Source organism: Colossoma macropomum, unplaced genomic scaffold (assembly GCF_904425465.1).
Source record: "Colossoma macropomum unplaced genomic scaffold, Colossoma_macropomum, whole genome shotgun sequence".
NCBI lineage: Eukaryota > Metazoa > Chordata > Actinopteri > Characiformes > Serrasalmidae > Colossoma > Colossoma macropomum.
In genome coordinates this window covers 21,574,777-21,591,754 of record NW_023494805.1, presented here as the reverse complement: position 1 = coordinate 21,591,754, position 16,978 = coordinate 21,574,777, and the positions used below count along the sequence as shown (strand labels likewise).

General features: G+C 38.1%; 1 protein-coding gene across 3 annotated transcripts in view; it reads left to right on the top strand.

Moving 5' to 3' along the window:
* tnn (tenascin N) overlaps positions 1-16,978 on the top strand; it is a 40,262-nt gene that overhangs the window by 13,098 nt on the left and 10,186 nt on the right. For all 3 annotated transcript variants that reach the window (XM_036596523.1, XM_036596524.1, XM_036596525.1), the window contains exons 5-8: positions 1-264; positions 2,336-2,518; positions 3,035-3,124; positions 12,948-13,211. In XM_036596523.1, the coding sequence (XP_036452416.1) occupies positions 1-264; positions 2,336-2,518; positions 3,035-3,124; positions 12,948-13,211 (801 nt within the window). The remainder of the gene's footprint in view (positions 265-2,335; positions 2,519-3,034; positions 3,125-12,947; positions 13,212-16,978) is intronic.

The following is a 16,978-nucleotide window of genomic DNA, read 5'->3' as shown; positions in this document are numbered from 1 at the left end:
TGCTGGGTCCACAAGGTCTGCGTCTGATCACGGTGACGGATGTGTCTCTGCTGGTGGAGTGGGAGCACGTGAGAGGTGCTGAGTATTATGTGCTGTCCTACTACCCTGAAGGAGATGAGAGAGCCATGCAGGAGGTACAAGTGCCAAACACAGAAAACTCCTACCTGATCACTGGCCTCAAACCTGGAGTCACCTACATTGTGCAGGTGTACGCTGTCATCAAGGGCATCAGCAGTGAGGCAGACCACATAGTGGCCACCACAGGTAAAAGTAATTGACTTATCCATACCCCACTCATATATGGAAAAAATGGGGGAGGTCACTATTAGCCCCAAGCTTTCACCCTGTAGTGATTATCACCCATGACCCTCCCCCATCCCACAAACCCAACACACACCCCCAGACACAATAAAACACATAGAACAATCACGCATACCTTCAACTAAAGAACAAACAACATAAAATGTTAGGTGCACGTCTCCCATGAGTTTCCTTGCATGACCCTTCACACGGCTGCGCCTCCCAAGCTTCTCAGAGGCAGTGTGGCTAGTAGTGGGACACTACGATACTTATTTTGTATGCGTGTGAAAGATAACATTGTTAAGATTGATTGAATTTTGTATATATACTGATCATTACAGCGAAAACAGAAAATGCATACAAAATAAATTTGAGAATAAATTTAAAATTGGGGCTGACACCACACCTCCAAAAGTGGTGAAGCGATATTCAAAATTTACTGGTTCTTAAAAAACATTTTAGGTCAAGTGTGTTCGTGAACTAACAAAAGACAACCGGGCCACTGACTAACTAACAAAAATTTTCGCCACTATTTACAGCTATAATAAAATGGACTGTTTTAACCTAGTGCATTTTGCTGGGCTCTGCTCACGAAATACAGTAAGAAATGCTGCAACTGATCATAAATTTCACAATGAGTGGTAATAATGAGTGGCAACTAACCAAGTGCATAAACATTAGTTCATGTACAGTAAAAACACTGACAAAATTACTGAGCTTCAGCAGTCGTCTCTCTGAATACAAAATCGCACAGCTTTCACTGTTTGAGAAATAACAGTGAAAACAGTGATGATGCACCCTAAATTTATTTATTTGAAGAAAAAAATTATTCTGTTCTTTGGTTTTTCATTAGGTTGAGTTGGATTTTTGTCTTAGTTCTATAAAGCTTGTCAAGTCTCACAATATTTGCTCCAAAAGAACACACATGGATAGATAAATTCATAGACAGAAAAATGGATAGAAGAATTGTTTTCTGGTCAATATTTTTGGCCAAAAAACATTATGAAGACATATTTTTGTTGTTTATCTGAAATTAAGAGAAGAGTTTTATATCCAATATATCCACAGTAATTGGACTAATTAAATTAAGTAATTAAAAGCAAAAGAAACATCCAATAGAATTTTATGGTAATGGTTGTTTATAGTTTTGGCACATAAGGATGAGCATGGAGCCCTTGAGCATGTAAATATGATCCAGTGTGGATCTCCACAAAGAGCATCCACCTCCTGTGAGGTGTGGAGTAATGTGCTGATTATCTGATAATCTACTGACTACGTGGGACACTGTCAGTTCCTGGTCAACAAATAGTTTCATCATCAAGTATGTGTCAACAGATGGAAATGCCCTCATAAGGGTTGTGCTGTTAGGCTGTTAGCTGGTGAATTATTTCTGTAGGTCTTATTATATCCCACAGAGCTCATTGGCAGGAAAAATTTGAGGACAGTCAGAATTCACCATAGATATCCAAGCAATCTCAAACACTCTCATATACTCTGGGATGGTCAGTCCATTGTTCTATGAACACAAGCACTTTTTCTTTGTATTTTTTCTTCTTTTTTGTCTGTTTTTCTCAGTAACACCTTCTTGACAGCTATGCATTCTTTCAGGTCCAGTGTCGAGCTGTCTTCTCACAGTGGTTCAGATTTGAAACAGAAGCTTGATTTTCTTCTGTCTTTCAAATATGAAAACTTTGAGTACTGTTTATCCAATTGGTGGTATGCCAGGTTTTGCACTGTTGTTAGGAATCCCATTTTCTCTATATCGTTTAACGATTTTTAACACTTTACTTTCTCTTTCCTTTTGCAAGTGGATTACCTTATATCTAATGGCCTTAGAAACATCTCCTGAAAAATTAATAACTTGACAGTAAATGAAATAAATGAAGGGTGCTCTCTGACTTTTGCACAGCACTGTACACATATCTTGTGAATTGTTTTTACTGAGAGGTCATTAGAAACCTCAGTCCATTTGCAGGGTTTGGCCCATTTCTTATGACTGACAGGCAATGTGTTGTGTGTTGGCTCATATCTGCAGACTTGTCTGGTGTAGAAGGAATTCGTGTGCTGGGCCAGACAGAGGACTCTATCCAGGTGGACTGGCAGAACCCAGAAGCTGAGGTAGACTTTTTCAAACTGCGCCATGCTAGCTCTGATGGCCAAGAGGAGCAGGAGAATGTGGCCAGGAGTCAGGAGGCCAGGACCATGCACACTATTGTAGGTCAGTGGAAGTTATGGCTCCAATGGGGTATCGCCACCCAACAAATGGCCCAGCTCTTTTTTATTGTTGGCCAAAGAACAATTATTAGCCTATCACTGTATAAAATCCATATCTATCTTGACCTGCACATATATTCTTAATATAGATTTATTATCCCATTTTATTTTTTGAAAACGGACACAAAATTTATTTTTTAGGCCTACTGGGTCTATCTACGGTACCATCCTATTAAGCCGGGAAAAGATTAGAATCAACTTCTACTTCCCTATATTTTCAAACAACTTATTTAATAAAACATCTAAAAATATCTTCTGGTGTCTATGTTCCAAACAAAATAATAGCAATTATTATTATGACAACTGATTCTAAACCTTTAAATAGTGCACACCACAGTCCATGCCTCAAAACCATTAATTATTAAAGCGTCAACAAAGCTGCCCTACATAAATGCAAATGCAAAAGGCATTTCTGTTATTTGTTTGTGTACGAATTAAGTGTTTTTTTTTTTTTTCGTAGGCCTTAACCCAGGAACAGAGTACCAGATATCAGTGCAGGCCATCAAAGGAAGTAGCGAGGGCAAGGCTTCTCATGCCACAGGAGTCACAGGTTAGTTGCCAATGTAATTGATTCTACAGTAAATAAACTTTACTGTAGGGTAATGTCCATACATAAGCTTGTCCTGACAACTACGTGAACATTTTTAAGGTTTATTTCCAAAGTTGTCTGTCATAATGGTTGCTTTTGTCTCATTGATTTTTTGAGTCATGACACTTTTTTTTGAGTCATGACACTAAGATGGTGGCACGTGAGTGGCAGCCTATTGCAGCAGCTCCAGTTCACTTTGAGTTTTTTCTGACTTTTTGTAGTTTTCTCCTTTCATTTTTTTAAATATCTATGTTTTTGTCTATAAAGTAACAAGTAACAAACTGTAAAAATCTTATCAAGTAATTAATCTTAATCTTGTTACTTCTTTTCTTTTCTTGAGTGCCTTGCTATCCCTTTCCTGCTGTACCACTGAGAATTTTCCCATTGTGGGCCTAATAAAGGATTATCCTATCTTATCTTTTTTGGGGGTGAAATGACATATAACAATGGGCATCATGATGCTGGCTCAACATTGTGATGTCTATCAGCCATCAACAGTCTATTGGCCTGACCCTTTTGGCAATCTCTGTCATATTATAAACATTTTGTCACTGTGACATACACAGAGCTACAAAGTCTTTGTCATTTCACCCCAGAAAGAGTCATGACACAACTTAATGTCAGAAAACACAACAATGTCATCTGACACAGAGGTTAAGTCTGCATTAAGCAAATACAATGTAGATCTATGTCAGTTGTCATGAAGCCTTATATAGGTGTTGTGTGTCTGCCCTACAGTACAGTGTTACAAAAAAAAATCACGAGATATTTCAGTATATGCTTTACTCACAGCACTGGTTATTATGCTATAGTAATCTTTGCACCATGTAAACCCATTCCTCCTCTAATACTTTTCTACATTCAAGTACTGAATTCATCACTTAAAATACTGAGAAATATTAAAATTATGTTGACTGATACAGTATAATGGGAAGTACATTAGAAATCCAGTGTTCTTAGCTGACACTGAGGTTTGAAATATTTCATATACTGCCTACTACTTCTAGTGACACTACTTGGGATTCAATTTGTATGTTATGCTTTAAAACTATTTCCTTCACTGGGTTCAGTGTTTAATTCAGCCTTTACAAGACAAAGTGTATATTACCAATATTTTTCTTGTCACCATAAATCAATGAAATTGCTTCCTTGACTGAAAAAAGCAAAACCATTTTTTATTTCACCCAAAGCTGTTCAAACATGTACAGCTTCTCCATGATCTTTGCCCCTCAAAGTCACAGAAATCCAAGAGCAACAAATGTTTTTGAAGAACTCTGCAGGGATGGGTTTCTGGACAGTTTGTTATTGTGTGTAGTGGTCTGAGCTGTAGCCATATAAATGTGCTCATTTTAGCACTGACATTTCCACAATGCTGAAGCCTCAGCGCCACACTTTAAAAAAACAATTTTAGACCTGGTTCCTTGCCAACCGTTTTTGGAAATGTGTGCTCTGATGCTGAGTTATGGTAACGCATACATAACATTTAGTGGTGTGTCAACATTAGGAACAGGCCATTGCAATAGTTGCTGATTGAGGGAGCTTCAACTCGGTAAACATTTACTTTATGCCAACTCCAAATGGAAATTTTGCAGATACTACACTGCTCTTTCCCCACTGCCAATTAGACATATCTGTCTCTCTCATTAACAAGAATTACCATCTGGCAAACCTCAGACAGTGTACATATACTGAAAGCCCTATCTAAATCGCATGGATATATCAAAGTATCAAATAGGTCTAGCTCAGCTATAGGGACAAATAATAGTTTAGGCAGTGTCTTGGCAGGGTAATTGGGGTCAGTCATTCTGGCTAAATAATCAGACCATTCCCTTAGAATTATGGGACTCATTAAGGAGCAAGAGTGAGATTGCAGAAAATACTTCATTCAGGCCACAGCTATGCTCACTCAAGGGCTCTAATATATTAACTCAAAGGCAGCAGTGTTCCAACAACTCCTATTCAGTGTCTGGTCCATAGGGTTATGGCAGAAAACATAAATATAACATAGTCTGGTCTTTGACTTAAAAGGCATTATGGTCTAAGGTGCATTCAGAAAAGAGACTTAACTGTTGCTGCCCTCATAAAAGGGTATTGCTTCAACTGAGTATTCGTTGTATCTTCATGTTGATGGGTCATTTGTTCTTCTAGCCCCAAGGTCAATATAAATAGTTTTCATTCTGAGGTTAACACTTCTTTTTGGGTCCTTGTCTGGCATCTAACCCCTGACCCTCACATATGCTTTAAAGGTGATCATTAGATAGACTTGTTTAGTTAGCCTCATGATCCTATGGTGCAGCATGGATGCTTTGGAATTCAAGATCAACATGGACTTGTCTTTGAGGCTCACACTATATGTGCATATACCGTACCAATCAAAAGTATTTGTCTTAATATTTATTATTTTCTAAATTTCATAATGACAATAAAGACCACATATGACTATGTAGACCCACCCTACCTTATCACGCCTGATTGGCTTAAATGCATTAATGAGGACAGACATTCCACCAATTTACTTTTAAATGAGGCACACATACTAACTAAGAATAGAATCATTTTAAAGTCTTAGAGTAGATGTCATATTAGAGGTCAAAAAATGTCTGAAAATGTCTTGTTTTACTAATTAGAGGTATTACATTCTAAGATGATGCCTAAAGAAACCCTAGAGGTCTAGAGGATCTAAAAGCAGACAGTAGTTTATACTATAGAAATGCATACAATTCATTATACTTTTTTATATAGTGATAGAAAACAGTAGCACACAGAAAGCCTTAATGCCACATGTCACATTTTACTTTAAATATTGTCAAAGTTTCTGAATGTATTGACAGTATGTTATGTAAAATAACTGTGCAGGGTTTAGCCTGCTACTTTCCCCCGTTTGCTAAACTATATAGACCAATATACACTATATTGCCAAAAGTATTCACTCACCCATCCAAATCAGTGAATTCAGGTGTTCCAATCACTTCCATGGCCACAGGTGTATAAAACCAAGCACCTAGGCATGCAGACTGCTTCTACAAACATTTGTGAAAGAATGGGTCACTCTCTGAATTCCAGCGTGGTACCATGATAGGATGCCACCTGTGTAACAAGTCCAGTCCTGAAATTTCCTCGCTACAAAATATTCCACAGTCAACTGTCAGTGGTATTATAACAAAGTGGAAGCAATTGGGAACGACAGCAACTCAGCCACGAAGTGGTAGGCCACGTAAAATGACAGAGCGGGGTCAGCGGATGCTGAGGCGCATAGTGCGCAGAAGTCGCCAACTTTCTGCAGAGTCAATCGCTACAAATATCCAAACTTCATGTGGCCTTCAGATTAGCTCAAGAACAGTGCGCAGAGAATGGGTTTCCATGGCCGAAGCCTTACATCACCAAGCGCAATGCAAAGCGTCGAATGCAGTGGTGTAAAGCACGCCGCCACTGGACTCTAGAGCAGTGGAGACGTGTTCTCTGGAGTGACGAATCACGCTTCTCCGTCTGGTAATCTGATGGACGAGTCTGGGTTTGGCGGTTGCCAGGAGAACGGTACTTGTTTGACTGCATTGTGCCAAGTGTAAAGTTTGGTGGAGAGGGGATTATGGGGTTGTTTTTCGGGAGTTGGGCTCGGCCTCTTAGTTCCAGTGAAAGGAACTCTTAATGCATCAACAGACCAAGAGATTTTGGACAATTTCATGCTCCCAACTTTGTGGGAACAGTTTGGGGATGGCCCCTTCCTGTTCCAACATGACTGCGCACCAGTGCACAAAGCAAGGTCCATAAAGACACGGATGAGCAAGTTTGGTGTGGAAGAACTTGACTGGCCTGCACAGAGTCCTGACCTCAACCTGATAGAACACCTTTGGGATGAATTAGACCGGAGACTGCGAGCCAGGCCTTCTCGTCCAACATCAGTGTCTAACCTCACAAATGTGCTTCCGGAAGAATGGTCAAAAATTCCCATAAACACACTCCTAAACCTTGTGGAAAGCCTTCCCAGAAGAGATGAAGCTGTTATAGCTGCAAAGGGTGGGCTGACATCATATTAAACCCTATGGCTTAAGAATGGGATGTCACTCAAGTTCATATGTATGTGAAGGCAGACGAGCAAATACTTTTGGCAATATCGTGTACCTCTCCTCCATCCCCATTCCCTGCTGAAACTTGGCTAGTTCTTAAGAGCTTTGTCCAGTGGAATTTGATGCTGCTTTTTTACGATACAATCAAGTTCAAGTAGTTAAAGGCAGAAAGATGTAAGCTTTTTCACTGGCATTCATTGGACTGATGCTGTTGTTTGCAGTCTTCTAGGAGCTGTTGTTTTGTATTCCAACCCATGGCTCAAATCAAGGCCAGTCAAAAAAGACAGGAGCAATAATAAACAGCATTTAAGTGAGAAATGTGGATCCCAGTGTCTTTGGAAGGCATCATTAATCAATTTCCATGACGCGGATAGCATGGTGACACTGCACTGACCTTGTTGCAGTCACAGAGGAATACACCAAATGATGATTGCTTTTGCATGTCTTCCCACTTCCTCTTGCAGTTAACGCTGCTGGTGCTTGCCTGCCTTCTGTAAACCTAGCCGTTCACACACACACACACACACACACACACACTGCCACATTCTCCATATTTCGTCTTTGAAGCCTGGGCTGCCTATATGTTGGTAACAAGATCAAAAACCTGGCAGCAAATTGCAATATGCTGACACTGAATGCTTCACTGTACTATTTGTGCTGCTGGCCATGACAGCATATTGTAACTGGATGCACAATGTGCTAAGCAGTTTAAAAACCCATGAAATTAGAAGGCAACTGTCTTAAGACTAAAAGGATGATTTATGACTATACTGCAAAAAACTTTTTAACATAATTTTTTTTATGTAATTTGGTATTTCACACAGTGCTATGCATTTCTTGATTTTTACATTTGTCAAGAAAAGCACTTGTAGATTTAAGGGAGCTGAATAGAGTCATTTCTGAAGTGCTGTGGTTTCAGCATATAAAATGGATGACTTATATTTGTTACCAGCTCTTCTAACTATGTCGGTGCTTAATTTCTGGATTCTTTTGAATTCAATGCATATAAAACCATTCAGAGCAAATTTATTGAGGTTCATGCCTATGAGTAGTGGCACAGAAGCATCTCTAAACAGTGAGACTCATGATGTTCATGATTTCTCGACTGATTGATTAACTCAAACTCCTGAGAGACATTGAAACAGTAGACATAACTGCTACACAGTTCAGAAACTTTAAGCCATGACCAGTGGCGGACTAGGCTGTTTGATGGGCTGGGGCGAAAAAATAAGAAGAGGACCTACTGCACGACGATTTGGGAGCTTCATAGTCAGGAATAGTCACTCTTAAGTTAATAAAAAAAGCAGTTCACACCAAAATTTAAAGTCCTATGGGCATTTTGTGCAAATTACCCTAAAATTATTTCCTTAGGGAACGATTTTTGTTTACTTTTGCTAGATTTCCAAATTGAGTCTACAGGTTAGCATAGCTAAGCAAGGTACCTGTTTAGTTAACTAGCTCTTTAGCTAGGCATTTAGGCTAAAACTTGTGATACAGCTATCTATAAAAGCACTTGCAGTGTACATACGTTAATATTTAACTTCTCATACATTCTCATACATGTAGGGACATGCTTTATAGCACTGCATCACATTTGATCCACTGGAGGGGCACCCTTTGGGGCACTGTCATGAGGGGCAGCATAGAGGGCATTTCGTATCTGCACCCTTTTTAATCGGAAGGGCACCCACAGGGAACCTCAAGTTTAGACCATTGGATGGGCACCTTGTAGGGGACTGCATCACATTTTTTTTCCACGTTATCAAATTTTTTTCACTCTAGAGGGCACATCACCATAATTTATTGTATGAAGGCGCACCCTAGGGTGCACTCAATCAGTTTTCCCATTTGAAGGGCAGGCAATAGGGCACCTCTCATTTTTGCCACTGTCAGTGATGGGGGCACAGACCCCCCATAGCAGCATGTTCCCTACCACACCCCCTTATTTTGCACCAGTGGTGTTGAATATTGATATACCTTGTAGTCTTGCTAATTCAATGTTTATGTAATTAATTAATAATCAGAAAGTCAACGTAGCATGCATCATTAAATTAATATTTTCAAACAATTGTGTTTAAAAATATCAACTTTTTTCTGTGGTATTCCATGGTACATAGGAAAATCTAAAAAGTGGATCCAGTGTTTCATAAACTACTTTTTGACATACCCCCAAACTTGACATGCTGGACCAATCATGCAATACATGGCTGCATCGGATGAAACCAATGAATGGCATATTGTGGTGCATTAATGTGCAATAGAAATGTAAATGCAGCAGAAGACACTGAAGAGTTGCCTTAAGTGATTAGCCAACAACTTGGTTATGAACAGTTTCCACATAAAATGCAATATCTTATACTGTATATCAGTAAATAGAGATGACAAAATTCCACTTTGTCTTTAAAGATATTAAAGTATTGGCCGATACAGATCTGATGTTTTTTCTTTAGTAAAGTGTAGTTATAAATATATAAAAATAGCATAATAGGATAGCATGCTTATACTTCTTAAATACTCCACTACTCCAAAGCTAACAACATCACACAATGTGAGTGTGTGCTATTTCAGGATTGATTTGTTACAGGAGTGAATTGGATTGATTCTTTTTTTCACCTCTTTTTCTTTTTTTGAGATGATGTAAATTCTGTATATTGTGCACTAAGATGCTCATTCTCTTTTCCCTATACATGTTGATACAATTGCACTGGGCCAAGGAGTGCTATGTGAGGTCATTCCACCCACAGCCATTAGACTGTATAATGAGTCAGCCTCCATGAGGGGAGGTCATACAGAATGGTTCTGAGCTTGGTAGCATAGACACTTTATTGGTTAATAGTAGTCTGCTATTATCTTAGTACTTTTTAGGTAAACATAGTGTTACTCTGTTCAGTATCACATATGGGGCAATACTTGTGCATATTTTTTTAAATTCTTATTGTTTCAAATGGAAATGGTCATGTACATTCACTGGCCATATCTACATCCATTTCGGCACACATTTGTAAATCCATTGTTTATGTCTCTTGTAAGCATCTTCCAAATTCTGCAGTTAAATTTTACAGCTACTTCTAATGTATTGTAACATCAATGCCAACCGGCCTTCACACTAAGTAAACATCTTATAAATAGTCAAATGGAAATGGTCCAAACTTTTTGGTCACCAAATTACCACTGCGAGTCTTATATAGCATTAATCCAGCAGGTCTGAATCTCAAATGGCTTCCTGTTCCCTACAAAGTGCAATATGTTGGAATTTAAATACTGGATCCTGCACCCTACCTGTGCAAAATATAGCTTAGAAATAGTCATTAGGGACTCAGCCACATCCATACTCGACCAATGATGCAGTGTTTGGCTGTAGAACCTAAAATTTCTAAACTTTCATAGCACACTATTTAGGCAATACAGAGCCGTTTGGGATTCAGCCTGGGTTTGATGCTACTTCTGACTGAAACACGGACATTTGAAGCATGTAATCCATTCAAGTAACATTTTTTTGGACTTTTAAACTGCCGTTTTACAGTTCATCATACCGTAAGTACTTTAATTCAACTTTAATAAGAACTTTGGTTGCCAGCCCCTCAGTTTAAACAAAAAACAGGTTCTTACATCATCACTATACTAGCTGGTCCATGCAAGCAGCATGAAAGTGAAAGATTATTCCATTAACAGCTCAAGGGTTTTTTCATGCCGTGGCGCAGTAATACAGAGTTCAGTTGTTGTGAGTCATTCATAGGTATGCGTTTATTGTGGATTTTACAACAGCTTGGAACGCGGCTCAGCCAATAAGATTTTAGGGCCGGAACTACTTTACTAAAAACTATTCCGTTTTATAAATGTAATTTTACAGTTCTGTTTGTGCCAGTAGTATCTAACTGCCACAGAGTCACAACTTTAAACCCCACGCTTTCAGACCTGATTTAATCTGATTTATTGTGACTTAAATCTGACTGTCAGATTTTTGAGATGGTTTGTAAATCAGGACATAATATCATAGGAATTTAGCCAAAAGTGTAAAATGCCTGGAAACAGCATCTAAGACTATAGAGTGTGGACACATTGCACTTTCGGCTTATTTCCTATAGCATTTTCTTCTGATTTTCAAACATCTTAAAAATCTGACAGTGAAGATTAAGACATATAACAAACTCTCAAAATCCTGAAGAAGAAATTTTACTGTAAACATTTTTTGGGAATCTGGCATCTGATACTGTAGAATTTTCAGGCATATTACACTTTTGGCTTAATTGTTATGATACTTTCACCTGATTCTCAAACATTCTCAAAAATCTGACAGTCAGATTTAAGACACACTCAAGAATTTATAAAAATGCTCATTAATGAATATGATACAGAGCAATAAAATTTATGAGCTGAAACAATGTAAAAATAAACTGAAAATGTTTTTATTATAAAAAAAAACACTATTATGATACTTAAAATTATATTATTTGGAGGGGGAAAATAACATTTCTTCTAAACCTAAACACGGAACTGGAACTTTGCTATTAACATTTTCTATCAAACATATGCGTATCGTTTCAAATACACAGTATATGTGTAGCTTCCTTTTATCTACATAAAAATTCCTACAAATAATTGTCTATATCAAATGTCTTAATTAAAAGAAATCTCATAATTTAAAACCTTTAGACAGAAAGAATAATTAGTAATTTTTCTACCTCGTCTTGGTGAATGAATCTTAAGATATTTTGATGTCAGAGAAGAAGGGCCAAAAGAGAACCCTTTTTAGGACCATATAGTCATTTATATTATGATAAGAGGGTTTTTCATGATTTTCATAGGAGGTTAAATTTTGTTTCACGTTTCACAGGTAAGACATTTTGCTTTTTTCCATCAGCCTTGGCGCTCAAAAGGTCTGTGTGCCCAATCTTTGTAATCTTTCATGCATAGTTCACAGGGTCAGATAAAAAAAAAAGGCTACCGCAGAATGTCTTCTTCTTAAGATTTTCGACTTTTTGATTTTATTCAGAATTGCAAAAATTGTTTACACTATGAGTTACACTGGGTTACACGTATGATTTGTGAAAATTTGTTCTAGGGTCACTATTAAGTGTTTTAAGGAAAAAAATAAACAAAACTAAGAAGCCCATGCTTTTTAAAGTAAAAGTAAAAAAAAATCTAATTCTTCAAATTTTTCTTGTTTGTTATATTGTGTCTTTAACAGGATTTTTGAGAATAAAAAAATCTACACAAAAATTCTTCTTCTTCAGGATAATAATAGTTTTTATATTGTTTCTTAGATCTCACTGTCAAATTTTTGAGACATTTTGCAATCAGGAGATACTGTACTAGGCATTAAACCGAAAGTGCAATTTGCACACACCCCATGCTAACAAGGTATTAATTGAAAAACTTCATAGAAAATTTCTTCTTCAGGATTTTCATAGTCTGCTGTATTGTACCTTGATCCTGATCGTCAGATTTTTTTAGATGTTTTGAGAATCAGGCAAAAATTCCCTTGGAATTAAGCCAAAATGCAATTTGCCCACACTCTCTGTCACCATTGTTACAGAGTTGTCATAAAAAAAAATTTGATTTGATTTGATTCTCTTACATTTTAAAGAACAGTTGTTTAACGTTAATGATTCTATGCTTCAGAAAGACAGGGGTAGAAGTGTTCCTAGTTAACGTGTCTGGAGGTAAACTCTCTGTGAGGTAGTTAACACAATTTAATTTCACAAATCAATTTCCCTCAGATATTGATGCTCCGAATAACCTGGTCACCAGAGAGGTTACAGAGAACTCAGCAACTGTGACATGGGACAGGGTCCGTGCTGAGATTGATGGTTATATGTTGAGCTACAGCTCTCCTGAGGGCACCAGCCGGGAGATCCAAGTAGGAGCAGATGCTACATCCCACCAGCTGATCTCTCTGCAGCCTGGTGTCCTATACACCATTTTCATCTGGGCTTACAAGGGTGCACGCTCCAGCAGAAAGAGCTCTACAGAGGCTGAGATGGGTAAGCTGTTCCCCCCAAGGCTTAGGGCACCAGGCCTGGGCCTTGCTGTTTTTATTTCCTCCTCTTAAACGCTTCTTCGGGAAAGCCCATCATGGCCGGTTCAACTCCCCGGCTCTTGAATGAATAGGACTTCTTATTTCATTCAATAGCTTTATTGAGTGTACTATTTTGTTTTTTAGCTTGTATGGTCACAAAACGTAATGATTTTTACCTTTTTAAATTCATTTAGTTTCCCTCTGCCACTAAAACAGAATAAACAAAACTACACTGAGGAATTAAGTTTTTAATACGATCGTTGTTTTATGTGTCAGTACAGTAAATATGTCTTTGGCTTTTACTTCTGTCATGAAAAGATAAAGGTTAAAGTTAAATATCTCCAAGGCAGCAGAACATAACTATCTCTCAAGCCTGCAAAATAGCCCCTCTAAATGTGTTACCAGCTGAGTGAGTCTTAGGAAACCCAACCCAAAGAGTCGCCCACATCTGTGTTATAAATATTGTGGGTATCTTCTTTGCATACCATTAGTACTGAGCATTAGGGACTCAATAGGTTTGCTAAAATAAGATACTGTGATCTTAAGTGCAACAGGTAAGGTTTATGGTACAGGGACTTAATGGTACAGCTTTGATAGGAAAGAGTGATAGTCCTTTCTGTGGGCCTCACCATATGGAAAGGAAAACGGAACAGACATTGACTAGCCTCATAACTCAAATGGTGGGACGCCTCATGGGTGCAGTGATCTGAGAACAGGGAATAAAGGTGCATAACCTCTTTGTGTTTTCCTTTCCTTTTTCTTCCACATGCCTGTTTGATGGAACAAACATGTGTGTCAGTGACCCTCACATGAGACTCTGGGAAAATGCCACATTAGTGCTAAGCTACTGTGCACCATTTATAATCTTGCTTCTTGAAAAAGCATAATTCTGCCCAAAAATCCTTTTTTCATGCCTGCTAGAACATGTACCTCTCTCCCTTTCCCCAATCTCTCAGCAAGTTGGTAGACAATGTGGGCTTCTGTTAGTTGATGTAACAGAATAGGCAGTTAGTGTTATCCTCCAAGCTTGTTTATCTTGTTTAATGATGATGTTTTAGCAGCAGTTGTGTCTGTCTTCATGTGTTTTGAAGGAAGCCTTGCTAGCCCTCAAACTCACAGCATAATAGTATCTTTTCATAGGGGGAGACCTAGCAAGTGTTTGGAATTGGCCATCACTAAAAAATTAGTGAGAAAAATAAATGTAAAACTAAATGTAAAAAAATTTGTTTCCTTTTTTTTTTATAGACTGTGAATCTGTGACTATGATCTGTATCCTGAAATGCATGTTAAGCTCGCTTAAGTCAGTCTAACTAATTGTTGTTAAGTTACTACTCCAAATACAACGTTGGCTTCCCCAGACGTAGACATTACTAGGGCTGCATTGATACCGATACTAGTATTGGGTATTGGGCCTATACTGCACTCATTTACTCATTCTTATAAAAATTAATGACACCAACATTCCAATACCAGCTGATACCGTGTGACATAAGCCGAGTGTACGTTACTGCACTAATGAACAAACGCAGTGAAGGTGGCTCTGCACACACTGACCGATTTCATGACAGTCATACAGTCGGTCACTTTAAATTTTCCGCTTTGGCATATTCCCACCAGGCCTACTCTGTGTGTTTTTAGATTGTTTTAAGCACACAGTCACAGCCACTTCCCCAGTATGGGTGGAGACATGTAGGCTTATGAAATGGAGACAAAAAAAAAATTCGACATTTGCTACCGAAGTCCATCTGTGCCGACTTTACTCTGTTTGACTGAATAGAAACGTGAGTTATACACGCTAATACTGTGATTGTTGTAAAACAGGCTGTAGAGAGGCCATATTCTCCTACTGTGTGCATCACCGCCTGATTTAGTTTCAGTGCTCAGAGTTAGCAGCACTGCTTAGTTTTCACTTTGCTCAATACTCTATGCATAGCGGGCTCCTTGGAAGCATTAGCCTCATATGGGATTCCTGCTGTCACTATGCTACAGACACTGTTGTTGAAAGACAGATAAGGAGCAAAACTACAGCTGTACAGAAGTGCTTTTCTGACGCGGAACAAAACCTGCTTTTCTCCACAGCAGTGCTATTGAGTCCAAGGTGGCGTTAAATAATATAGTGTAGCTTGTTAATGCACTTTATTTAAAATTAGCTAAATTTAATGATTTAATGGTTAAAAGTCCCATTTGCCTGAACACACCCATCCCACCCGCCCTGCAGACCTACATCAATGAGATAAACTTCGACATATTCCAAAATTGTATTAAAGCTAAGGTACGTAGTGATTTAAAATAAATAAACATTATGAGGTTACAATTTGGCTTCCATATTTTTCACAAATGTCAGGAACGGTTGCCAAATTCTATAGAATCTCTGTACAGATCTTTGGAGAGAATATCTTCTTCGAGCTTCTCTAGCTTGAGATGTTGCATAGCCTATTTGATCCATTGAGAATAAGGCCAGTATGTTGCATTTGTAGTTATTTAGTTGGGCAACTGGTGGTGCATCACCAAATGATGCCATATAAGGAGAGTAGTCTATTGGTTGTTCCAGAATGTTAGAGAAAGTATCAAAAATAGACAGCCAAAAAGAATGTAATCTTGGTCATGTCCAAAACATACATAGTAAACTTGCAGGATCTTGTTTGCACCTATTACATGTATGATACAGATTTGGTCTTAATTTTGGACAGTCTAACTTTATACCAATAAAGTCGGTGTACTACCTTCAATAGTATAACAGAATGCCGTTGACAGATAGATGAGTACATTCTTCGAATAATTTTCTGCCAGATTTCTTCTGGAATTTGCTCATCTAAGTGCTCCTCCCACCTGCTTTTAAGATTATCTAAAGCTGTCAACTTGTGTCAAATGAGAAGCTCCCATATTCTACCAAGGTACTGCTTGAAGTCTTTCCCAAGTTGAAAAATAGAGTTTATCAAGGATGTGGGAGGGTAAAAAGGAAAAAAAAAATTCGGTTGTTAGAAGGATGCAAAATTATTATTTGTATAGAGGTCATGTAATGATGAGATCCCACTCTTGGACTAGATATAAAGTGCTCCATCTAATGTTAAACATATGATTTTTAGCTATTGGGGCAAATATTGAGGGACTTTTAAGTGAAAATGACCATCTAAACTGGTTCCAAAACTTTACTGGTTGTACAACAATGGGATTATTGTGATAACAAAAGATACTCCAGTACAGTAATACAGGTAAGGAGGTGACATTGCAGGTTCCGCTTTCTAAGATTAACCATTTGGGGGTATTAAAACCATCTGCATCCTTCATCCAGTACATCAACACTTTAATATTGGCTGCCCAACAGTAGAACCGAAGATTTGGGGATGCCATAGCACCCTGAGAGTTTGGCTTCTGCATATGCATTTCCGTATGAGAGGGGGTTTTATTGCAGATGAAGGTTGATATTAATGTATCTACGGATCTAAAAGATTTAGTTGGGAAAATAAGATTTTCAAACAAATATAAAAATCCAAGTACTACATTCATGTTAATCGTATTAATCGGGGTAGCAAATCCCAGTGTTTGATGTCCTGTTTCAAGCAAGATATCAAGGGTAGAAAATTGGTCTTGTAAAGGTCTTTGTAATTATGTGTGATCCAGATATCCAGGAACCCTCCAGTTCCATGTTCATTAAGTTGTAGTACTAGCTCTTGCCACTAATGGCAGTAATGAGTTTTCAAAGACTGGGTTATAGTACAAAAGAGAGATAGT